The 27,167-nt window shown below is 36.9% G+C and overlaps 2 protein-coding genes and 1 pseudogene across 2 annotated transcripts; 2 read left to right on the top strand and 1 right to left on the bottom strand.

The window, feature by feature from the left end:
- Positions 1–449: 449 nt before the first annotated feature.
- Positions 450–1,388, bottom strand: LOC101117709 (olfactory receptor 2W1-like). Its single transcript, XM_027958578.2, has one exon. The coding sequence runs from the start codon at positions 1,386–1,388 to the stop codon at positions 450–452; it is 939 nt and encodes a 312-aa protein (XP_027814379.2).
- A 3,976-nt stretch (positions 1,389–5,364) lies between these two features.
- LOC114109570 (chondroitin sulfate synthase 1-like) lies at positions 5,365–24,676 on the top strand. Its single transcript, XM_042236850.1, has 2 exons — positions 5,365–5,437; positions 21,033–24,676. The coding sequence occupies exons 1-2, from the start codon at positions 5,365–5,367 to the stop codon at positions 23,468–23,470; spliced, it is 2,511 nt and encodes an 836-aa protein (XP_042092784.1). The 3' UTR covers positions 23,471–24,676.
- Positions 24,677–25,346: 670 nt separating this feature from the next.
- Positions 25,347–26,307, top strand: LOC114109574 (putative olfactory receptor 2B8; annotated as a pseudogene).
- Positions 26,308–27,167: the final 860 nt, after the last annotated feature.

The following is a 27,167-nucleotide window of genomic DNA, read 5'->3' as shown; positions in this document are numbered from 1 at the left end:
AACTATTTAAAAAATAAAATAAAACGTATTTTAAATATGTTTTTTTGTACATGTATCATAATACATTAGCTATTAAATAATGCATTATATTTGATAATAATTTTTTGTATATTTCATGAGTACTTCTTTCAGGTGAGAAGTGACTTCTCTGGTAGCTCAGATGGTAAAGAGTCTGCCTGCAATGCTGAAGACCTGTTGGACCCCTGGGTAGGGAATATCCCCTGGAGAAGAAAATGGCAACCCACTCCAGTATTCTTGCCTGAGAATACCATGGACAGAGGAGCCTGGCAGGGTGCCGTCCATGGGGCTGCAAAGACTCTGACACGACTGAGTGACTTCACTTTCATGTACTTTATCTCAGGTGATGATGCAACATAAATTGTCGACATATAACGGTTGTAAAAGACACATTTCCATAATAGAAATTTCTGGGAGGAAAAATCAGCGTCCTATTGTTTCCACAGAACTTTCTTTTTCCCAATCAGTCTCTTTACGGCCCCCTTGAACTCCTTATTCCTTAGAGTATAGATCAGTGGGTTCATGCTGGGAGTAACAATGGAATAAAAGATACTGAGAAGTTTACCCTCATTTTGATTCGGACTGTTTCCTGGTTGGATGTACATATAGATAACAGTTCCGTAGAAGATGGATACCACAATGAGATGGGAGGAACAGGTCCCAAATGCTTTTTGCCTTCCCGTTGCAGATTTGATCTTGAGCACAGCTACAGCAATGAATCCATAAGAAACCAGAATGAGAAGAAGAGGAACAAGAACGATAACCAGGCACATGGCAAATGTGGTTACCTCCATGGCCGTCGTGTCCACACACGCAATCTTGATCATTGCAGACATTTCACAAAAGAAGTGATCCAGGTGGTGATTTCCACATCGAGGAAGACTCATGGCATAGGGGGAAAGTATCATGCAATTAATAACACCAACCACCCAGGCAGTGCCTACAAGGCCCTGGCAAAGTTGGGAGTTCATTATGGTCATATAGTGCAGAGGCCTGCAGACAGCACTGAACCTGTCATAAGACATCACAGCCAGAAGGATACATTCAACTGAGCAGAGAACCATATCAGTGAAAAGTTGGAAAGCACAGCCACCAAAGGTAATTCTCTTGTCTTTGCCCCAGATATTGACCAACATTTGAGGGACTATGTTTGTGGTATAACAGAGATCCAAAGTGGCCAAACTTCTAAGGAAGAAGTACATGGGAGTTTGGAGATGGTCATCGAGAAAAGATAGCAGGATGATGGCCATATTTCCAATCAGGGCAATGATGTAGAAGAAAAATACCACCCAAGAAATAATCATCTCCATCTGAGGCTGACCTGTGAATCCAAGGAGTATAAATCCACCAAAGAAGCTGTCATTGATCATTCTTTTTCTTTTTCTTGATAGCAATTCTGAAAGTAGAATAATCAATATAGTAGAAATCATATGGGTATATTCAGAAACTTCACTATCAGATTCAAATCAGGATTATATGAATGATATAGATAACAGTTTTATTATCAAACACATAAATGTATTTTTCCAGTGATACAAATCATATAAAATTTAACATATGATAGTAATAGATTATTATATAAATTTTTTGAATATCTAGTGAAATGTCCAAATGTGGATTATAGTGGAGAGTTTGATAAAACCTAGAAATCTACATCAATGACTAGAGTGTATAAAAGAGTACTTTGCTCAATTTAATGTCATTTAATGTAATTCTTTATTGAAAGAATTTTCTCTGTGCCTGTAATATAGCATAGCAGTGCATGCTAAAAGATGAAGAATTTAAATCATTAACTTTGTTTTATCTTTAAAAATATAATTATTTTTATATAGATCCCATTAAGAAACAAAGTCATTAATATTAAATAAAACAGAATAGTTTCTGATTCTGTCTGAAGAAAAGATTCTTGGAGTTATTTTCAAATATGGAGATTCCTGGTACTTCTCTAAAATGTTTAATTAGCTTATTGATTGATTGACTGGGAGATAAGTACAATAACCATTCTTATTATTCTAATAGTCACAGGAAGGTAGAAATCTGTTATCGACCTGCTTCTTTTACCCCATTATTGCAATATAATTACAATAAAACTTGAAATATGTGTTTATACCTCAAGAACAGGATACCCTAGAATGAGGGAAATATAATAATATAACTTATATCAACATTATTACCTATTCTGTCACTTTATTTTAGTGAGCACTAAGATTTATAAGGACTGATGCTAAAGCTGAAACTCCAGTACTTTGGCCACCTCATGCGAAGAGTTGACTCATTGGAAAAGACTCTGATGCTGGGGGGGATTAGGGGCAGGAAGAGAAGGGGATGACAGAAGATGAGATGGCTGGATGGCATCACTGACTTGATGGACGTAGTTTGAGTGAACTCCGGGAGTTGGTGATGGACAGGGAGGCCAGACATGCTGCAATTCATGGGGTCACAGTTGGACACGACTGAGCAACTGAACTGAACTGAACTGAACTGAAGTTTTATAACCAGGTCTTTCTTTCTCAAGGGCCTTCTCTTCACCACCATGTATGTCTCTTTTTGCAGATAACCTCCCACTTTCTTTCTCAAAAAAGCAAGTCTCATCTAGTTCTGTACGTACGACAGTGAATTCAAGTCTTAAATAAAATCAGAAATAAAAGGACTGGAAGACACTTGATATATCATGAGGGTCAGGATATTGGAAGTTAGGAGTGTAGGCCATTTGTAACAATAATATCTTTTTAAAAAAAATTTGCTGCAAACCTCTTTTATTTTTTAATTTAATTAAAAAATTTTAACATTAAATGCATTTTTGGGGGGGTATAGCTGATTAACAATGTTGTGATAGCTTTAGGTGAACAGCGAATGAATTCAGCCATACACATACATGTATCCATTCTCCCCCAAACCCACCTCCCATCCAAGCTAGCACATAACATTGAGCAGAGTTCCCTGTTCTATACAATAGGTTTTTGTTGGCTATCCATTTTAAATATAGCGGTGTGTACCTGACCTTCCCAAAGCCCTTAGCTATCCCTTCCCCACAGCAATCACGAGTTCGTTTTCTGTGTCTATGAGTCTGTTTCTGTTTTGTAATTCTGTTTATATGCCTTCCCTGGTGGCTCAGAGGTTAAAGCATCTGCCTGCAATACAGGAGACCTGGGTTCAATCCCTGGGTTGGGAAGATCCCCTGGAGAAGGAAATGGCAACCCACTCCAGTATTCTTGCCTGGAAAATCCCATGGACAGAGGAGCCTGGGGCCACTAAGAGTTGGACATGATTGAGTGACTTCACTTTCACTTTCATTTGTATCATTTCTTTTTAGAGTCCAGATATGAGGGATGTCATATGATATTTCTCCATCTCTATCTGACTTACTTCACTCAGTATGAGACTCTCTAGATCCATCCATGTTGCTGCAATGGCCTATTTCATTCTTTCTAATGGCTGAGTAAGATTCCATTGTATATATGCACCACATCTTTTCCATCCATTCCTCTGTCAATGGACACCCAGATTGCCTCCATGTCCTGGCTACTGCAAACAGTGGTGCAATGAACACTGGGTGCATATATCTTTTGGGGCCATGTTTTTCATTGGTTATACTCTCTTCTAAGGCAGGATGTTATATCACTACTATTACTTCTTTTCAGTTCATTCTTTACCTTCACTTTTCTTCACTGTATCTTCTCATTCATTTCTCCTCCCCTCCAGTTAGCTCCAATGTTTTCTAACCAATTTCTGCTTTTCTCTTTGCTTCATTGATCCTTTATTCCTGTTAGCTTCACTTACTAGCTCTGGACAGATAACTCTGCCAAATATCTTTATTAATTCAACTTTCCTTCTCTTTCAGATAGGCGATTTTACCAGTGTACTCAACATCAACACAGGGCTTTAAATCAATACCACACAGGTTTACATCTCATTTCACAGCATCATAGTTCAAAAATGAGTTCATGATTTTTATTCCTACAACAAATCTACTGTTTCTTTTGTGTGTTGCACATTAATTTTATTAGGTGAATTCTCCCTAAAGTAACTAGTATGTTCTTGATAAATATTTGCTAAAACAGATTATGAGACTCATTAGAAAAGACCCCAATGCTGGGAAAGATTGAAGACAGGAGGAGACGGGGATGACAGAGCATGAGGTGGTTGGATGGCATCACCGACTTGATGGACATAAGTTTGAGCAAACTCTGGGAGTTGGTGATGGACAGGGATGCCTGGTGTGCTGCAGTCCTTGGGGGTCACAAGGAGTTGGACACAACTGAGTGACTGAATGGGACTGAACTGATGGGATAAATATTTAATCATGAGCACATGAGTAGAAAGGTATAGCAATTTTTATTTATAGGATCTCCATTTCAACAGATATTAGTTTAGAGATCAATAGATGTTCTAGATGATGTGGTGAGGAGAACAACTGGTGTGAAAGCCAGAGGTTGTATGCAAATCATTTTGATTTTGAGAAACACCTTATAATATTACCCAAGACAAATTAATTTCTCCTCCACTTACCTTAATTCAGCTGAGTAAACTTTTCAGTACTGATGATTCAGCCAAGAAAAATTTGGGAAAAATGTTATTTTATAATATAGAAATGAATAGTCATTATTAAATCTAAATAGAGCAGAACCATCCCTAGGCTTCCACTACTTCTGCCCAGTTCTCACTCTGAACCTTTATGCTTGTGGAAGGAGGCTGCCCCTGCCCCTCACCATTCCCAGTTCATAAGCACAGTTAATAAGAATACTTTTGTCTCCTCCAGTGAAGAAGAATCCAACAAGGAGACACATGTGTGCTGTGAATAATAACTAATTAGATTTCCCTTAAGAGCAATGATGAAATTTGTTGAGCAATGATAAAATACCTTGGGATCTGGAGTATCTCATAAGCAATTAAAGTATATTAATAATTGTTCAGAAACACAAAACAAAGGAAAACAAAACAAATCTCCTTAAAAGAATTTAACAATTTCAAAAGTCAGCTCCTTTTGTCCATTTTGGATTGAGACTAACATCATCATTACTATTACTCTTATAAGTGAGGCTAATAGGAGTGAAAATAATTAAAGCGGTTTTATATTGTGCTTTACTAGTCATATACATTTTTGGTATGTTATGTCTCATTGATCCTTAAAAACTTTTATATGGATGTTACTTCTTTTTTTTATGTGGATGGAAACTGGGTATAATAGAAGTTTTGTGATGAGCCCTGCATGACCACTCGTCTAAATCTTCTGACTCCATGATTTGTTTTTTAGTTGAATGTATATTATAAATAATCTAATAGTTTGAAATAAATGTAATTGACAAATATATTTATGATTTCAGCATAGAATAGCAATTTATCAAAATGAAGGAGAGGAGAAAGAAGTATAATGGGCATAAAAGTAACACAGACATACCTATGATAATGATTGATAGAGGTAAACTTAGAAACATAGTGTAAAATTTAGAAATGTTGCTTCTTCCATTCATAATACATTTTACAGTGTAACCTACTGTAACTACCACTAGACATGGGTTATGAAAATAGCTCTGCCTTGTTTTCCTTCCTGAAGGTTTATTTTGTAGGAGCACATGTATCAGTCCTGTCATGATCTTAGAGGCTGATCATCAATGAAAGTAAAAATTTCAGTGATCTTCTAGTTAAATAAGAGCTTCCCTGTTCTTCTCTCAGAAATAAGCCCAAAATTAATAAATAGAATAAAATACAAAAATCTAAGATACATCTGAAAATTAAAACAATTAAATAATGGTTTCAGAAACTAGAACAATCAAAGTGGGATGCTTAAGATAATGTCCATCATCACTGAACTCAAAACTAACTGAAAAACCAACTTCCTCTAAACAAATGGGAAGGTCTGGAGAAAACAACACCACCACCAAAAAAAGGAAAAGAAAATAGTACATCTATCTGTCTCTTGTTATAATAACAGGAATAGAGAATGAAGATTGGCAATATCAATTATCCTGGATCTCTTTATGGAGTCTATGAAAAGCAAAAATAAAAATCATGATTTAAGTCTCTTTTGAAACAAGTAGTCTATTGTTGAAAGAGTGAATAGAACAGGCTTTGCATTATAGCAGATCTAGAGTGGAAAATCTCAACTATCTTTGAGATATAATTCACATATAACATTATATTAGTTTCAGCTGTACAATATTTGCATGTATTGTAAAATGTTCATCACATAAGTCTAGTTAGCACCTATCACTACACAGAGTCACAATTTTTTCCCTGTGATGAGAACTTCTAAGATCTACTTTCTTAGCAACTTTTATTTATTTATTTATTTATTTATTTATTTGCTGGTTTTTTTTTTAAATTTTATTTTTACTTTATTTTACTTTACAATACTGTGTTGGTTTTGCCATACATTGACACGCAGTACAGTATATTAACTGTAGTCACTGTGCTGTACATTATGTTAATATTTCCATGATGTTGATTTTATGACTGGAAAAATCTCAATTGATTGAGGAAAAGTAAAGGCCAAACCTGGTGGCTCAGATAGTAAAGAATCTGCCTGCCGTATGAGAGACCTGGGTTCTGTTCCTTGGTTGGCAAGATCCCCTGGAGAAGAGACTAGCAACCCACTCCAGTATTCTTGCTTAGAAAACCCCGCAGACAGAGGTGCCTGGCAGGCTACAGCCCATGGGGTCACACAGAGTTGGACATGACTGAGCAACTAACGCACACACACATACCAAAGGCCAGAGTAGCTCTCATACACATTTAACCTGTGTCATGGTGTTTTTGCTGTCAACAAAGATTGCTATGAGCAAGGTCTAGGCCAAGGATTAACCTCTTCTCCAACATGGACCTCCTATAAATAGTTGGTCTAGAAAAGTAAAAACTGATATAGCTAATGATGAATAATCAAAAAAAAAGTCAAGGTTTTATACAAAAGATTTATTACTGGCCATGTGCAAAATACTAAAATATGAAACCAAGAAAATAATGAGAAAAGGATTGACAGATGAGAAATAGTCATTACAAAATGCTATGTTGGAGGTAAGAACTCTAACCAAACATAGTGTCATTATTGCTAAAAAGCCAGCCATAAAATTGTGACTGAGAGTATGAAACTATAACACAAAATAGAAGAGCAAAAAGTCATGGCAAATAAGTGGCAAAATAACAAAGTTGAGATTGTATCATAAACCGGCAGAACTCAGGTCAGAAATAGAGGGGAAAATTGAAAATCAAAAAGAAGAAATAAAAATTAAAATTATAAAAATACAAAGGAGACTAGGCACTGAATCATAGAAATAAATAAATAACAGAGTATTGTTAAAACCAAGAAAAAATAACCAACAAAGTGCACAATCAAAATTATAATAAACTGTGATTTACAAGTTATAAAGGAATATATAGATCTACAGACTAAAAAATTCTCACTTTATTTCAGCTAAAAAATACATTTACCGGTTAAAAACCCTACTAAGACTATTAGATTCCAAAGAGAATAATCTTCGTTTTAACAAAAAGTTGAAGCATCATTGATTTAAAATGTGTTAGTTTCAGGTGTACAGCAAAATTATGTCTTTACTAAGCTTACATGCTCAGTTGTGCCTGAGTCTTTGCAACACTTTGGGCTGTAGCCTGCCAGGCTCCTCTGTCCATGCAATTTTCCAGGCAAGAATACGGGAGTGGGTTGCCATGTCTTATTCAAGGGAATCTTCCTGACCCAGGGATTGAACCTGCGTCTCCTGTGTCTCCTGCATGACAAGCGAATTCTTTACCCACTGAGCCAACAGGGAAGTTATATATGTGTGTGTGTGTGTGTGTGTGTGTGTGTATACTTTTTCAGTCTTTTCCATTATAGATTATTACAAGACAGTTCCCTGTACTATACAATAGGTCCTTGTTGTTTATTTTATATAGTAATGTGTATCTGTTCATCCCAAACTCCCAGTTTATTCCTTCCTCCCACTTTCACCTTAGTAACATGTTTATTTTCTAAGTCTGTGAGTCTGTTTCTATTTTGTAAAGTTCATTTGTATCATTTTTTTTAGATTCCACATGTAAGTTATATCATATATTTGTCTTTGTCTGATTTACTTCAGTTAGTATGATAATCTCTAGGTCTCCAGGTCCATCCTTGTTGTAAAACTGGCATTATTTCATTCTTTTTTATGGCTTAGTAATATTCCAGTACATATATATATATAGTAATATTCCATTATATACATACATACATATATATATATATATATATATATATATATACACACACAGACACACACACACACACACCCCACATCTTCTTTATCCATTCATCTATAGGCAGACATTTAGGTTACTTCCATGTCTTGGCTATTATAAATAGTGTTTCTGTGGACATTTAAGTACATGTATCTTTTCAAATTAGCATGTTTGTCTTTTTCAGATTTATGCTCAAGAGTTGGATGGCTGAATCATATGGTAACTATTTTTCGTTTTTTAAGGAACTTCCATAATGTTCTCCTAGGGAAGGAAATGGAAACCCACTCCAGTACTCTTGCCTGGAGAATTCCATGCACAGAAGAGTCTATTGGGCTACAGTCCGTGGGGTCACAAAGAGTCAGACACGACTGAGTGACTGACACACACAACACATCATGTTCTCCATAGTGGCTGCGCCAGTTTACATTCCCACCAACTGTGTAAGAGGGTTCCCTTTTCTCCACAATCTCTCCAGCATTTATCCTTTTTAATAATAGCTATTCTGACTGGTGTGAGGTGATACCTCATTGTAGTTTTGATTTGCATCTCTCTGATAATTAGTGACATTAAGCATCTTTTCAGGTACCCATTAACTATGTGTATGTCTTCTTTGAAAAAGTGTTTATTAGGTCTTTTGTCCATGTTTTGATTTGGTTGTTGTTGTTGTTTTTAAATGAGCTGTATGAGCTGTTTGTATATTCTGGAAATTAATCTCTTGTCAGTAGGATCATTTGCACCTATTTTCTCCCAGTTTATAGGTCATCTTTTTGTTTTGTTTATGGTTTCCTTTGCTATGCAAAGGCTTATAGTTTTAATTATATCTTATTTGTTTATTTTTGCTTTTGTTTCCATTACTCTAGGAGACAGATCCAAAAATATATTTCTACAATTTATGTCAAAGAGTATTCTGCCTATGTTTTCCTTTAGAAGGTTTATAGTATCTGGTCTTACGTTTAGATTTTTAAACTGTTTTGAGTTTATTTTTGTATACAGTGTTAGAAAATGTTCTAATTTCATTCTTCTACAGGTAGCTGTCCAGTTTTCCCAGCACTACTTATTGCAGAGACTATATTTTCTTCATTTTATATTTTTGCCTCCTTTGTCATAAATTAATTGACCATATATGTATGGGTTTATTTCTGGACTTTCTATCCTATTTCACTGATGTATGTGTCTGGTTTTGCTCTAGTACCATACTGTTTTGATTACTGTAGCTTCCTGAACAATCAGATAAAAGGAGTTATCATTGGAAAGGTACAAGTCAGGCTGGTCCCAGTCTTCTTTACAATAATACTTACAGGAAGCAGAGCAAATCTTGCAAGTATTTAAATGAAAATGTGTGAGTTTAATTTTATTCTTGTAAATACTCTCCTTTAAACATAGAAAGAACAATACTAGCAGAAACAGAACAGCACAATTACTATGAAATTCATCAAGATAATGGAATAGAAAATTAATATACAGAAATCCAATTTTTTCATATACATTAACAACATGTTAGGGAAGATAATGTAAAAGAAGATTGCATTAACAATAGCAAAACAAAAACAGCACAATTTTATAGCAAATGTAGAATCCATTAATAATGAAACCTTTAATTAAACTATTGAAGGAAACAAAACAAAAACTGAAAAACTGGAAAAATTACACTACACTATATTCTTACAGAAGAGAAATTCCTTTAGAAACTTGAAATAACTGAGATTATTTATCTATGAGTCAGAAACCAGAAGCCATAAAATGAAAAAACAAAAAAAAACCAAAAAACCCCAAACTAAGATCAACTTGTAATCGTACTGGAACAAACAAAAGACAAATGACCAACTGGGAATTACAGTTCTATAAATAACACCAAAACAAGTAAAATTGATTGCCATTTATATCAAAGATAAAGCACCAATTTCCATCAGAGATAAAAAGTTCCTAAAATTGATAAGAATATCCACCCCCTCCCTCAATAAAGGGTAAAGTATACAAACAGGTAGCTTTGAGGAAAGCAAATAAAATAACTTTTAAAATTACATATTCCTCAGTCACACTCAAGAGAAATGAGAAATAATACTGTCAATTCAGTTCAGTCGTGTCTGACTCTTTGCAGTCCCATGGACTGCAGCATGCTAGGCTTCCCTGTCCATCACCAACTCCTGGAGCTTGCTCAAACTCATGTCCATCAAGTCGGTGATGCTATCCAACCATCTCATCCTCTGTCATCCCCTTCTCCTCCCACCTTCATTCTCTCCCAGTATCAGGTCTTTTCAAATGAGTCAGCTCTTCGCATCAGGTGTTCAAAGTACTGAGCTTCAGCTTCAGCATCAGTCCTTCCGATGAATATTCAAGACTGAAGAAAAGAGGAGAAGCTAAAGGCAAAGGAGAAAAGGAAAGATATACCCATTTGAATGCAGAGTTCCAAAGAATAGCAAGGCGAGATGAGAAAGCCTTCCTCAGTAATCAATGCAAAGAAATATAAGTAAACAGAATGGGAAAGACTAGAGATCTCTTCAAGAAAATTAGATACCAAAGGAACATTTCATGCAAATAAGACTATCAGTTCAGTTCAGTTCAGTCGCTCAGTCGTGTCCAACTTTTTGCGACCCCATGAATCGCAGTACTCCAGGCCTCCCTGTCCATCACCAACTCCCGGAATTCATTCAGACTCACGCCTATTGAGTCAGTGATGCCATCCAGCCATCTCATCCTCTGTCGCCCTCTTCTCCTGCCCCTAATCCCTCCCAGCATCAGAGTCTTTTCCAATAAGCCAACGCTTCGAATGAGGTGGCCAAAGTACTGGAGTTTCAGCTTTAGCATCACTCCTTCCAAAGAAATCCCAGGGCTGTTCTCCTTCAGAATGGACTGGTTGGATCTCCTTGCAGTCCAAGGGACTCTCAAGAGTCTTCTCCAACACCACAGTTCAAAAGCATCAATTCTTCGGCGTTCAGCTTTCTTCACAGTCCAACTCTCACATCCATACATGACTACTGGAAAAACCATAGCCTTGACTAGACGGACCTTAGTTGGCAATAGAGAGAGACAAATTTTTTGACTCTAGGTGGGAAATTTTCCACACTCATGTGTTTGGTGAAGGCTAGTGCAGCCACTGTGTAGGGCAATTTGTCAACATTTCTCTAGTGTAAAATTCATTTGCATAAGTTTGGGCCATTTTCTTTTTTCTTAAATCATTTTTTTCTCTTGGAGTTCTTATTTATATATTCTGAGAACTCATCTTTATTAGTGACTTGTAATGCAAAAATCTCCTATTTGGGGTGACTGTCTTATTATTGTAATTTTTCATAAATTATTATAATAAATAGAATTCTATTTATTATAGGTGAATGTATCTATAGTATTCTTTATGGTGTATTTTTTTTTGTTTCTAAGATATTCTCAAATAATAAATATATTCTCCTCTACCTAACTCAGAAAGTTAAAAAAATATGTTTTTCATTTCTGTGTACTTAATAGCCTACAATGTATTTATGTATGTAATATAAGGTAGAGACCCAATTTTGTGTTTTCTCCAAATGGTTAAAATTTTCTCTTGTGACACCAAGGTGAGTTTCTGAGAAAACAATCATTTTTATACACTTGTAAATGGAGGGTATATTGGTATAGATATATTTCAGGTTTTTGGCATTATTCAGTATGCAAAATTTATACAACCTTTGATGTAAAATTCTCGTTAAGCATCCAACTGAAATACTATTACATACATAGCAATACATGTTCACAAACTGTCTACTGCAGATTTTGTAAAAGTGAAACACTGGAAAGAACCAAAATGTCAATCATCACTGCAAGAGTAAATAATCCAATTAAGTATAAATTGTTGACATTGTTCTGCATTAAAATAATAAGATCTCTGTGTACTGATGTAGAATAATTTTCAGACACTCATAAATGAAGAAAGGCAGTTGCATAAAAATACACTTTCCATGATAAAATTTGCTTTTCAAAATGTTCATGTAATCTTGAGTCTGTCTGTGTATGTGTGTCTGTCCATGCAAGGCGGGGGAAGGGGAGGAGAAGGAGAAATGGAGAGAGGAAGGGATCAGGAAAGCTTGGTTATAGCCAAGAGATTAAATCAGCAAAAACTATTTTTTTGCTTTTGGAAAGAACGTGTTATAGTACCAGGGCTACTTAGTCCTACAGCTTGATCTCATCAGCTCCCTCTTAGATTGTCTTCCTGCCTGGCTTCAAGTCTTCCACTTCACTCTTCTCCACAGCAGTGCTCCTGGTATGCCTGTCATCCCAAGTCCAAGATCCAAAGATTCCTAAATGTCCTTAGGAAGGTCTTACCCTCAGACCCCAGCCTAACTATCCTATCTCTTTATTTCTGCTATGCTAACTATACAGTCTATTTTGGTGAATGCTGTATGTGTTTTGTAAAAAAAAAAAAAAAAATGTTTGATTCACTTCAACTAGTTCAAGTTGGCTGAGTGGTTTTCAAATACATTCTGTATCATTATTATTTTCTTGTCTAGTTGTCCTACTCATTATTGAGAGAAATGTGTTGATAGTCCCAATGATGTTTGTACATTTTCTATTTGTCCTTTGATGTTTTCAACTTCTGCTTCATGATATTTGAGATTTTATTAGTTGTGCACACACTTGTGACTGTTACCTATTCAAGATAGAGTTGCCAATTTAATCTTTATATAATATTACACTTTTTCTCTTATAATGCTCCTTGTCTTGGAGTCTGGTTTATTTGATATGAATATAGTTAAATCTGCTTTTAAAGCTTTGTGTTTGCATGGTATACTTTGCTAACTCTTTTAGTAAAAAGAGTTTCAAAAGAATCAATTTATCTTTTATTTTTAAAGTCTATTTCTTGAAAACAGGATATAGTTGGATGTTGTTATTTATTAAGCATAACAATTTCTGCCTTTAGTTTGGAATGATTTTTCTGTATTTGTGTAATGTAAGTGAATAAAAAGCCTCTTGATGAAAGTGAAAGAGGAGAATGAAAAAGTTGGCTTAAAGCTCAACATTCAGAAAACGAAGATCATGGCATCTGGTCCCATCACTTCATGGCAAATAGATGGGGAAACAGTGTCAGACTTTATTTTTGGGGACTCCAAAATCACTGCAGATGGTGACTGCAGCCATGAAATTAAAAGACGCTTACCCCTTGGAAGAAAAGTTATGACCAACCTAGATAGCATATTCAAAAGCAGAGACATTACTTTGCCAACAAAGGTCCGTCTAGTCAAGGCTATGGTTTTTCCAGTGGTCATGTATGGATGTGAGAGTTGGACTGTGAAGAAAGCTGAGCGCTGAAGAATGGGTGCTTTTGAACTGTGGTGTTGGAGAAGACTCTTGAAAATCCCTTGGACTGCAAGGAGATCCAACCAGTCCTTTCTAAAGGAGATCAGTCCTGGGTGTTCTTTGGAAGGAATGATGCTAAAGCTGAAACTCCAGTACTTTGGCCACCTCATGCGAAGAGTTGACTCATTGGAAAAGACTCTGATGCTGGGAGGGATTGGGGGCAGGAGGAAGAGGAAATGAGAGAGGATGAGATGGCTGGATGGCATCACCGACTCAATGGACATGAGTTTGAGTGAACTCCAGGAGATGGTGACGGACAGGCAGGCCTGGTGTGCTGCGATTCATGGGGTCACAAAGAGTTGGACACGACTGAGTGACTTTACTGAGCTTAACTGGAGTGGATTAAAATATGGTTGGGTTCAAGTCTACAATTTTTTGCTTGTTTTCTATTTGTCTCAACTCTTCTGTTTTTGTTTTATTTCTCCTTTGCTGCCTTCTTTTGTATGAATTCAGTTTTTTTTTTACTATTTCATTTTATCTCCTTTATTAACTTCTTAGATTGTGTCTTTTTTGTTGTTGAAGTTGCTTTAGTGGTTAAAATACATATTTTTAACTGATAGGAGTGCACCATCAAGCTATTTTATTCTAATCCAGAAACAATAAAAGAAAATTAAAGCAGTATAATTCCATGTCCTCCTCTCTTCCTTGTGCTCTTGTTGTCATCTACAGATTTTATTTCAATATATGCCAAATACTACATATGCATTTTCCACACACATTTTTAGTTTTTAAACAGTCAGTTGTCTTTAAACCAACTTATACATATGTACATAAAACAGACAAATCTTTGATATGTTTATCTACATATTAATACTTGTGTATCTTGTTTGTTCTATATTTTCAGACTTCCCTTCAGCCTGAAAGGCTTCTTGAACTTTTCTTGTAGAGCTTTTCTTGTGTAGATGATTTTAAACATTTAAAAAATCTGAAAATGTCTTATGTTGCCTTAATTTTGAAGGTCATTTTCCCTGAATATAATATTCTAAGTTGATAACTTTTTCCACACCTTCAATATGATATTTTATCAACTTTTGGCTTTCATTGTTTCTGATAATAAATCACTCATTGTTATCATTATCACCCTGTATTCAATCTTTCTTTTTCTCTGACTTCTTTCAAGCTTTTCTCCTTGTTTTTGCTTTCATCAGTTAGATGTAAGTTGGCTACATTAATTTTATTTTTATTTATCTAGATTTGGGTTTGGTGAATTTTTTAAAAATTTGTAGTGTGTTATTAACCAATTTTGTATTATTCCAAGCCATTACTTCCCTGATAGCTCAGCTGGTAAAGAATCCACCTGCAATGCAGGAGACCACAGTTTGATTCCTGGGTTGACTGGAAGACCTGACTCATTGGAAAAGACCCTTTCCCAATTGGGAAAGATTGAAGGCAGGAGGAGAGGGGGATGACAGAGGATGAGATGGTTGGATGGCATCACTGGCTCAATGGACGTGAGTCTGAGTAAGCTCTGGGGGTTGGTGATGGACAGGGAACCCCGGTGTGCTGCAGTCCGTGGTTGCAGAGTTGGACACGACTGAGCAACTGAACTGACTGACTGAAACCACTATTATCTTTTCAAATAATCTTTCTAATTCTTTTTTTCTCTTGTCACGTTATAGGACTTCAGTTACTCATATGTTAGAGGAGTTGATTTATCCTACAGAACATGAATGCTCTGTGTTTTGTTTTCTGACACTGTATTTTTTGTATCTAATATTTACACTTTTTTGTATAATGCTCATCTTTTTGATGAAGTTTCCTGTATGTTCATAAATATTGTCTGCCTTCACCACTAAAAATTTAAACATATTTGTTACAGCTTTTTAAAATCCTTATAATCCTCAGGAAAATGCAAATTAAATCATAATGAGATATCCCTTATGTACCAAATGGAAAGAATACTTTTTTCCAAAAGTTGACATTTCCAAGTGAAGAGGCTATAAAGGAAATAAATGCTCAACTTTGGAAATTTATTGGCAGTTTTTAATTAAAAATGAGTACACTCAATACCATTTACAACAGAAATTTCAATCCAAAGTATAGACTCAAAGAAATATTTGATTTTTTCCCCCTTGGCTATGCATGTGGCTTGTGGGATGTTAGTTACCCAACCAGAGTTAGAACTCAGGCCCTTGGCAGTGAAAGTGGGAAGTCCTAACCACTGAACCAGCAGGAAATTCCCCAGAAATGCATACATTTGTCCACTGAAAGACATATCCGATAATGTATATATTGACACTATATGTAATAGCATTCCAATGAAACTATCCCAATGTAGGCAATAAAAATAAATTGCATTATATTCATAAATGTATAAGCATATGGTAATGAGAATGAATGCCCTAAATGGTACATGTAAAAACATAGATGAATCTTACAGACACAAAATTGTACATCTTAGATGAGTTTAGTTATTTAAATTTCAAAACCAAGCAAATATGGCTTATGGTTTTGGTAATCAAAAGAGTGTCTTAGGGGATAGTGACTAGAAAGAGGCACAAGGGGAGCTTCTGACCTGATGGATATATTCTCTCTTGCTTCTATGTGCCACTTCACAGGAGTCTTTCAACTCTGTAAAAATTCATTGAGCTTATACTTATGACTTTTTCATTTTTCTATATATGTTTTACTATTATACAATAAAAAATGTAATAAGAAAAGTTAGAACACAAGTTACAATCAAAAAAATCATATTCATATTGTTGCTAAAGGGCTAATCTCCTAATATATAAAAAGCTTCCTCAAACCAAGAGGAAACTTATAAACTCATAGTAAAATGGACAACAACATCTTCAAATACCAACAGCTATTTCACAAATAGGCAGCAGCATCTGAACGTACAGAAAGAACATCAACCTCATTTATTATAACAGAAATACAAAACGCAGTGACACAAGAATGCAAACTAGTACAGCCACTATGGAAAACAGTGTGGAGATTCCTTTAAAAATTGCAAATAGAACTACCTTATGACCCAGCAATCCCACTTCTGGGCATACACACCGAGGAAACCAGAATTGAAAGAGACACATGTACCCCAATGTTCATCGCAGCACTGTTTATAATAGCCAGGACATGGAAACAACCTAGATGTCCATCAGCAGATGAATGGATAAGAAAGCTGTGGTACATATACACAATGGAGTATTACTCAGCCGTTAAAAAGAATTCATTTGAATCAGTTCTGATGAGATGGATGAAACTGGAGCCGATTATACAGAGTGAAGTAAGCCAGAAAGAAAAACACCAATACAGTATACTAACACATATATATGGAATTTAGGAAGAGGGCAATGACGACCCTGTATGCAAGACAGGGAAAGAGACACAGATGTGTATAACGGACTTTTGGACTCAGAGGGAGAGGGAGAGGGTGGGATGATTTGGGAGAATGACATTCTAACATGTATACTATCATGTGAATTGAATCGCCAGTCTATGTCTGACGCAGGATGCAGCATGCTTGGGGCTGGTGCATGGGGATGACCCAGAAAGATGTTATGGGGAGGGAGGTGGGAGGGGGGTTCATGTTTGGGAATGCATGTAAGAATTAAAGATTTTAAAATTTAAAAAATAAAAAACTAAAAAAAAAAAAAAAAAGATACAATTTCTTAACTATCAGGTTAAAAACTAAATCCAAAAGTTTCACAACATATTATATTGGTGAAGCTCTGGATTACCAAATGATGTAATTCAGATTAAGCTTTAATAAAAAGGTGTCAAGCCCTGATAGCTCAGTTGGTAAAGAATCTGCCTGCAATACAGGAAACCCCAGTTCAACTCCTGGGACAGGAAGATCCCCTGGAGAAGGGATAGGCTACCCACTCCAGTATTCTGGCCTGGAGAATTCCATGGACTATTGGTCGCAAACAGTTGGACATGACTGAGTGGCATTCACTCCAATTTCTTTCACTTTCAAACACAAAGTAAACACCCCTTATTCATCTTAAGATCCGTGAGTTTATATACTATGGCAGAATTATGTATAATTCATTTGCTTTGTAAGCAGTTTATGACGCTATTTTTATTTTTTGTATTTTCCCCATGGCCCAAGCGCTTTTCTCTATGAGTTTTAATTGCAACTGGCAGATTGGTTCCCCAAGGTCAGAATTTCCAGCATGCCCCATCCTAAAGTCACTACATTCCCTGAGGAGTAAAAAACAAGGAGACCCTAGGTATCCTTGTATTCTTTAAATATGGCATAAAAAAAGAGGAGAGTCAATATTGTGATAAGATCTAGACACAAGGAATTTGTGCTAGGACTAGCGAGAGTGAGACACCTTACAAGCTGAACAATGCAGCAAAACAGAAGTAAGTGACACAGAACCTCTGAGAGGCTTCTTTCAGAGGAAAAGGAAACTTAGTTCCAAAAGAGGGGAAGTTACTTTTACTCTTGGTGCTATTCTTAGTCTTAGAAACTGTTGCTTAGAAGACTGTCACTTTGACAAGCAACAGGTTTGTTTGTGCAGACCAAGACTACGGACAACAGCAGGAGGGAGAGGTACTATCATGGCATGTGAATTAAAATAATTTTTATTAAAGATATAATTAATTAGAGGTAAAGAAAAAGGAATAATGATATTTAAATATTTGAATAGTAAGAGTGAGTAGGGTATTTAGGTTCCATCAGGTAACTTTTTTTCTTTTTTAATTTCCAAGATTGTTCATTTTGGGGAGAGCTTACTGCCAGGTGAGGAAAATTACGCTGAGTAATCCTTCTAAAGCATGAACTGATCTCTCCCCAACCAAGTCCATGTAGATTTGGTAAGATATCTTAGAATTTTGGGAAACGACCCAAATAATCAAGTGGATGAGTTCCTGTTTACTAAGGAACCATATTTCTACATATTTGTAATTTGTAATCTGGAAAGGATTGCTAGTGGATTCAGGGGTAGTACAAATTCATTTCAGCATAACAACAGAGTACAGAAAGTTTGCGGATGTGCACAAGCGTCAGTGAATTTATTATTATGTCAGTTTGGTAGCATAAAAGGTAGAAAGAGATACTGTACTTGTTTCTAGGACCGGTTTGATTACACACTTCCTGTTCACAATGTCTTATTCTGTCAAAGATAAAGAAAAAATTCCATTTTATACTATTTTATTCTAAGAATGCATACAGTAAGAAAGCATATACTAACTGTACTATATACTAAGAAAGCATGAGGAAAGATGTTTTGAATGACTGTTGTGAGGTATTTACTTAGATTAAGTAGGATGTAAAAGTATTTTCTGAGTACATCTTCAGCTTATATTTATCATATGACACTTGATCTTCAGAAAATGTTCCTATATAGAAATTGTTACTCTTAGCAATTGTTCTTTTCAGGAAACGTTAAAATCAGAATCCCTTCCCACCTTTCTTTTTTCATCCTGTCCTTGCTTCCGTCCTACCATCCAAAAGGAGTAGTGAATAATATCCTTTGAGAGGTGAATATTACAACTGGCCACAGACTGATTTTTGAATTAGCTGAATTCTGACTTTGGTGACTTCATTTCTATTTCATAGTCTTATACTCCATTATGATTCCTTCTCAGTTTGGGAAGTTTTCTACACTGTCCACATAACCATCCATGCATAGAAGATTCCATATGCTGTAGAAGGTCCTCTTCTTTCCATAAGAATGACTCTCATATTCATATCAAACAGATCAAAATATAAGTGGTGAATGATGTATATATGGAAACAGTATAAATTTTACCAGGACACTATGGTAATCCAAAGGGTTTAAGCTTTTTTTTTTTTTTCCTTACTGCCTGTCAAATAATTCTGCTTATTTGTATTATGGATTTGACTAATCACAAAAAACAAATACTCCGGTATTCTTTCCAGGAGAATTCCATGGACAGAGGAGCCTGGTGGGCTAGAGTCCATAGGGGTTACGAACAGTTGGACACAACTGAGCAACTAAAACACACACACATATAAGAAGAATGCTTAATCACTGAATATAATTTGGAAAAGTGAAGTGAAGTCTCTCAGTCGTATCCGACTCTTTGCGACCCCATGGACTGTAGCCTACTAGGCTCCTCCCTCCATGGGATTCTCCAGGCAAGAGTACTGGAGTGGGTTGCCATTTCCTTCTCCAGGGGATCTTCCTGACCCAGGGATCAAACCCTGGTCTCCTGCATTCCAGGCAGACACTTTAACCTCTGAGCCACCAGGGAAGTCTTTGGAAAAGTGGAACATAATTATATGATGAAAATAATTAGTAATCGCAAACCCAATTTTTTTTTGTAGTTTTCTCAATTCTTTTGTAAGCATAATTTACATTTATTTTAGCAATATTCAAAAAATATGTCATATTTTAGGCATGTTTCATATACCAAGATACTATGATAATGATGAATAGGCATTGCATGTATGTAATTAATTTTATTGACTGTAACAGTCTAATCAATAGATAAATTATATTCAACATTTTGCTATTCTGAAACATTAAAGTTATTTTTTCTAATTTTTTAAATCATGTAGATATACCAGCAATGCCTATCCTAGCATGTAAATATGTATGTGCATTGATTTTATATCTCAAGTGTTTTCTTCAGGAGAGGTTGACAAATGATATTTTTAATATCATTTAAAATAACATTCCTATATACTTTTAAATTATTGGTGATGTTTAAAATTTTTCAGTAATGCATTTATATGCTAATCTTTTGGAATTGCACCTTTATTTAGTATTAATAATTATTTGCTATATGAACTTAATTTTAATAGGATTTTTAATAATTAGATCTCAGGATAGTAATTATGTATAAATTATCTCAAAATATTTTATTCTTCCTAGTCTTTTTACTTCTTATTTAATTTTATTATTTCACTGTGCTAGCTAATAAACCAGCTGACTGTTCTTTCCAGGACACAATACTGTTTTGCTTAATGTACTTTGCCATCTTTAAGTTCAGACAAGAGTATCCTTGAATCCAGGCATACAGATAATTAAAGATAACAGACTTCATATCTTTACTAGCTAATATCCAATGTGACAAATAAAATGTTATTAAGTGAATGTTTATTCACACATTACAGGTTTATTCATGAATCCTATGGCTACATACAATAGTGTTTAAAAAACAGGGTTTTCTTGGAGGCAGAGACAAAGAGTCTGATGCTTATACTACCATTTACTACCTATGTAATTATAGGCCATTTACTATCTATGTAATCCAGGACTCACACAAGAGAGTTTGTATATTTTTCACAGCTTTTTCCACTTTGCTACAGCCCATTATGAGAATTTTTAATCCTTAGAAGTGTGACTAAATGGAGGGAATAGTAAAACATCCATGAAAAACAAACTTTTTAAATATAAATATATACATATCTACATATATATATCAAAACTTTTTTGATATACATATATACTATTTGGTAGAAATGTGTTCAACATAAGTAAAATAAGTAAAAATTTTAGTCCTACTTATGTTAGCTTCTACTAATTATTTCTTGGCTAAATGTGATAATAAATTAATTCTATAAGGTATTGTCTTTGGTCCTTGGAATTTTATCTGTATTAACGGCCGGCGCGCCTGGCTCAGCGTGCTGCTCGGGCTTGTGCTGGGTTTCGTGCTGGCCTCGCGGCTCGTGCTGCCCCGCGCCTCCGAGTTGAAGCGGGCGGGCCCGCGGCGCCGCGCCAGCCCCGAGGCTTGCCGGCCCGGGCAGGCGGCCGCGGTGCCCCTGGCCGGCGGGGCGCGCGGGGATGCGCGCGGGCAGCGGCTCTGGCCCCACAGCGAGGCCCAGGATGGCGTCCCGCGCGACAGGAACTTTCTCTTCGTGGGAGTCATGACCGCCCAGAAGTACCTGCAGACCCGCGCGGTGGCGGCCTTCAGGACGTGGTCCAAGACAATTCCTGGGAAAGTTGAATTCTTCTCCAGTGAGGGTTCAGACACATCGATCTCAATTCCAGTAGTGCCGCTACGGGGCGTGGACGACTCCTACCCGCCCCAGAAGAAGTCTTTCATGATGCTCAAGTACATGCATGACCACTACTTGGACAAATACGAATGGTTTATGAGAGCAGATGATGATGTTTACATCAAAGGAGACCGTCTGGAGAGTTTTCTGAGGAGTTTGAATAGTAGTGAACCCCTCTTTCTTGGGCAGACGGGACTGGGCACCACGGAAGAAATGGGGAAGCTTGCTCTGGAACCTGGCGAGAACTTCTGTATGGGGGGCCCTGGTGTGATCATGAGCCGGGAAGTTCTCCGGAGAATGGTCCCACACATCGGCAAGTGCCTCCGGGAAATGTATACGACCCACGAGGACGTTGAGGTGGGAAGGTGCGTCCGAAGGTTTGCGGGGGTGCAGTGCGTCTGGTCTTACGAGATGCAGCAGCTTTTCTATGAGAACTATGAACAGAACAAGAAGGGGTACATTAGGGACCTCCATAACAGTAAAATCCATCGCGCCATCACTCTGCACCCGAACAAAAACCCGCCCTACCAGTACAGGCTGCACAGCTACATGCTCAGCCGCAAAATCGCTGAGCTTCGCCACCGCACCATCCAGCTGCACCGTGAGATTGTCCTTATGAGCAAATACAGCAACACCGAGATTCATAAAGAAGACCTCCAGCTGGGAATCCCTCCTTCCTTCATGAGGTTCCAGCCCCGCCAACGAGAGGAGATTCTGGAATGGGAATTTCTGACTGGGAAATACTTGTATTCAGCCGCTGACAGCCAGCCCCCTCGGAGAGGGATGGACTCCGCGCAGCGCGAGGCCTTGGATGACATTGTCATGCAGGTCATGGAGATGATCAACGCCAACGCCAAGACCAGAGGACGCATAATTGATTTTAAGGAGATACAGTATGGCTATCGCCGAGTGAACCCCATGTATGGGGCTGAGTACATTCTGGACTTGCTGCTTCTGTACAAAAAGCACAAAGGGAAGAAGATGACGGTCCCTGTGCGGAGGCACGCGTATTTACAGCAGACCTTCAGCAAGATCCAGTTTGTGGAGCACGAGGAGCTGGACGCAAAGGAATTGGCCAACAAAATCAATCAGGAATCCGGATCCTTGTCCTTTCTCTCAAATTCCCTGAAGAAGCTTGTTCCCTTTCAGCTTCCTGGGTCCAAGAATGAGCACAAAGAACCCAAAGAAAGAAAGATCAATATATTGATTCCTTTGTCTGGACGGTTTGACATGTTTGTGAGATTTATGGGGAACTTTGAGAAGACATGCCTCATTCCGAATCAGAACGTCAAGCTCGTTGTTCTGCTTTTCAATTCTGACTCCAACCCTGACAAGGCCAAGCAAGTTGAACTCATGAGAGACTACCGCATTAAGTACCCTAAAGCCGACATGCAGATTTTGCCCGTGTCTGGAGAATTTTCAAGAGCTCTGGCCCTAGAAGTGGGATCGTCTCAGTTTAATAATGAATCTTTGCTCTTCTTTTGTGACGTTGACCTTGTATTTACTGCAGAATTTCTCCAGCGATGTCGAGCAAATACAGTTCTGGGCCAACAAATATATTTTCCAATCATCTTTAGCCAGTATGATCCAAAGATTGTTTATAGTGGAAAGGTTCCCAGTGACAACCATTTTGCCTTTACTCAAAAAACTGGCTTCTGGAGAAACTATGGGTTTGGCATCACTTGTATTTATAAGGGAGATCTCGTCCGAGTAGGCGGCTTTGATGTTTCTATCCAAGGCTGGGGGCTTGAGGATGTTGACCTTTTCAACAAGGTTGTCCAGGCAGGTTTGAAGACATTTAGGAGCCAAGAAGTAGGAGTAGTCCATGTCCACCATCCTGTCTTTTGCGATCCCAACCTTGATCCCAAACAGTACAAAATGTGCTTGGGGTCCAAAGCGTCAACATATGGGTCCACACAGCAGTTGGCTGAAATGTGGCTAGAGAAAAATGACCCGAATTATAGTAAAAGCAGCAATAATAATGGCTCAGTGAGGACAGCCTAATGTCCAGCTTTGCTGGAAAGGACATTTTAATTAATCTAATTTATTTTTCAAAAATTTTTTGTACGATCAGTTTTTGAAGTCCATACAAGGGGATATATTTTACACATGGTTTTCTTACAAAGGACTCCTTGAAGAGTGAGCTTTTTGAACAAAAATGTGATCATGTTTGCCTTTTGAACACATTTTCTTGCTAAACATTATGTAGCAGACGTGCTTAATTATGACTTGAAATGTACCTGAGGAGCAAAACTTTTTTTTAATATTTCTTTTTCAGACCTCTTTGCTATAGTCCTATGGCAGAAAACATGAACGTTACTGCAAAGTATTATTGTAACAAAACACTGTAACTCTGATAAATGTTTTGTTTTGACTGTTAACTTTGCACAGATTCTACCTTTTGTCTTTTTTACAACAGTTTTTTTAAGCCATTTCATGTTCCAGTTGTCAAATAAGGAAATGTGATAGTAGCTATGTCATCGTCCTCAAGAGCTTTCCAAAAGTGATTGTTTCCCCAAAACTTGTCTCATTTTTCAAAACAAGGGGAGCAGGAACGCATAGTAAGCTAGATGGCTGTTCTTACTGCAGTTAGCGTGGCCTGATGGGCCTGGCATCAGAGTTCAAGAAGAGTCTGACACTTTCTCCTCTCCAGACCCTTCTTTTTAAAAGACAAAATATTAATATTTAGAATGGCAAAGAAGAATTATTGCCATAAATGTAATGTATGCAAGGGTAAACAAAATAAACGAAACCTAACCCTAATGAAAGCATTGGGGGAAAATGTATCCGATTTTGTTCACTTCATCCTATCTGTGTTACGTTGACGGAGATGGGTGTCTCATTTTTAATTACTGTTTTGTTCTATCCTTTGTATCTGAAATACCTTTAATTTATTTAATATCCATTGTTTAGAGCTCTACCATTTCCCAAGTTTCTGTTAGCTATTAGTATTTATGTGTATAAGGAGTGTTTAGTATATTTTATTTGCAGTAAACTGATCTCCAAAGATTTCTTTTTGAAAACTCTTCCCTCTCCTCAATTTTTACATTCCTTGCTGTTTTACTAAATATTGAGTGTTCTTTGATAATCCTGGTGCTCATGTGTTTTGGGGACAAAAGTGAAATGAATCTGTCGTTACACCAGAAAGTTTGTTTTAGACTCACAGAACAAATGTGCCTTAATAAATTTTTTTTTCACTTAGATTTCAAACAGTAATAGTTTTGTCATTTTAATATACATCATTGGAGATCTGCTTATTTGTAAATAGCCTATTGCTCATTTGGAAAAATAAACCAGTGGACAATAAAAAAAAAAAAAAAAAAAAAACAATAAGAGGAAAGGAGGCATACAGTAATTAAAAAGGAAGATTTATATTCTTTAACTGACAGTGCCTATCAAAGATGGTAAATTTCATCTGATATAATATAAGTGCATTAAGATCAGCAAGAAAGTGAACTGAATTGAAAAAAAAATAAGTTAAAAAATATATCGAGTGAATTAGAGATTTAATGAAGCTCCAGTGAAGTCTCAGTGTCTCTCCATCTCAACAGATCCAACACTTTCTTTTTGCAATGAATATTGTGTAATACACCTTTACAATATTTAGTTTTGTAATACCTCTACTTAGTTAGCTATATGTTTACCAAATGAAAGCCATGGCTTAAAATATGGTTGTTAAAATATAGATATATTATTGTTAACTCTCATTCTTCTTGCCTAGGTAATAAAAGGAAATACATTAATGATTTTATTTGTTTCAGCATCCTCTACCCAGTTCCTCTATTACATGTAGGTTCATGAACCAACATTAAGTTCTAAGCAAAGGCTAATCAAGCCCCAAAATCTGCCTGTGGTGTTTCCAGCAAGTAGAGTCACAGCAATGAGAAGATTCAATAACACTCTTCATCACTCTAAGGGCTTTGTTCTGGTGGGCTTCTCTGAATGGCCCAAACTAGAAATGGTTCTTTTTGTGGCCATCTTCATTTTCTACATAATGACTTTCCTTGGGAATTCAGCCATCATTATTTTGTCACGCCTTGATCCTAGACTCCACACCCCAATGTATTTCTTTCTGGCCAATCTCTCTTTTTGGACCTCTGCTATACTACCTCCACTGTCCCCCAGATGCTGGTCAACATACAGAGCCGCTGGAGAAATATCAGCTACGGAGGCTGCATAGCTCAACTATTCATCTTCCTTGGCTTAGGATCCACTGAATGTGTCCTTCTCTCAGTAATGGCCTTTGATCGTTATGTAGCTATCTGCCAGCCTCTGCATTACACAGTTATCATGCATTCTCAGCTATGCCAACAATTGGCAGCAGTGGCTTGGGCAACAGGTTTCAGCAACTCTCTGGTGCAAACAGTGTTGACTTTCCTGTTACCTCGCTGTGGTCAATATCAGGTGGAGAATTTCTTCTGTGAAGTACCTGCCATGCTTCAATTATCATGTGTTGATACATGGATCAATGAAGTGGAGATGTATGCTGCTGTGGTGGTCATAAAAGTTATCCCAGTGGGATTAATCCTGTTCTCTTACATCAACATTGTTAGGTCAGTGGTAAGAATCCAGTCTTCTGACGGTCGAAAGAAGGCCTTCAACACATGTGGGTCACATCTGCTTGTGGTTGTTATGTTCTATGGCTCAGCCATTAGTGGTTATGCATACATGGCACCCAAGAGCAATTCTGCCAAGTTGAAGGGCAAGCTTCTTGCTCTCTTCTATGGGCTCATAACTCCAATGCTCAACCCCTCATCTACACCTTGAGGAATAAGGACGTAAAGGAAGCAGTAAAGAAGCTGCTGGGGAGAGAACTAGAGCAAGGGTGGAACATGGCTTAGGAGAATGTAGTCCTCTTATAATTTAAACACCACACTCCCAGACTGTCTTTATCAACTTTCATCACTCCTTTCACTCCCAAGTAACAGTAGCTGATTATTACTATTATCACCCAAGTATTTCATAGAAAGTCAAATGTTGATTATTCTCCTCTTGAAATTATGAAGCAGCTTGAAAAATGGATAATGAATATTTATAGTTTTTAATTAAATATTTCATTTTTACTCTGTCTTTTCTAATGAAGTTTAAAAATTAACATCCAAATATGATTTCTTATACATAGAATACTAAAACTGGTGATTAAGGAAGTGATCTTGAGACTTCTTTAAAAAGCAGAAAGATGACTACTGGAAAAGACTAAATTATGCTATAAAATTAGCGGAATGCACCTATAGAGCATCAACAGGGCAATTCATTTCTTCTTTTCATATACTGTCTTCAAAATGCTGTCAGTGTAGCTGTTGTATATGTAATATAATTTAAATCAAATGAGAATGGAAGCTCCTCAGGGAGCCAAGTACATGCTGTGGTTCTCTACACTATTCTGAAGAAAAGGGGCATACCTGTAGAAGGCTCTGTGCCTATGACTGTTAGCTCACTTATCCTTTCCTGCTAGCGACCTCTTACAGAATATTTTTACAACTCTGCAGGCCACTCTACAGAAGTTTTCCCTCATGACACTCATCTCACATACTAGCAAAGTAGTGCTCAAAATTCTCCAAGCCAAGCTTCAACAGTATGGGAACCATGAGCTTCCAGATGCTCAAGCTGGATTTAGAAAAGGCAGAGAAACCAGAGATCAAATTGTCAACATCTGTTGGATCATCGAAAAAGCAAGAGAGTTCCAGAAAAACACACACTT

This window comes from Ovis aries, chromosome 20 (genome assembly GCF_016772045.2).
Source record: "Ovis aries strain OAR_USU_Benz2616 breed Rambouillet chromosome 20, ARS-UI_Ramb_v3.0, whole genome shotgun sequence".
NCBI lineage: Eukaryota > Metazoa > Chordata > Mammalia > Artiodactyla > Bovidae > Ovis > Ovis aries.
The sequence above is the reverse complement of the archived record's forward strand: the minus strand, read 5'-3'. Positions and strand labels throughout refer to the sequence as shown.

Coding starts and splice junctions, on each gene's coding strand:
- LOC101117709 (XM_027958578.2), bottom strand. CDS start 1,388: ATGATCAATGACAGCTTCTTTGGTGGATTTATACTCCTTGGATTCACA.
- LOC114109570 (XM_042236850.1), top strand. CDS start 5,365: ATGAAGGAGAGGAGAAAGAAGTATAATGGGCATAAAAGTAACACAGAC. Junction 5,438..21,032: donor TATGATAATGATTGATAGAG/GTAAACTTAGAA, acceptor TAATTCTATAAG/GTATTGTCTTTGGTCCTTGG.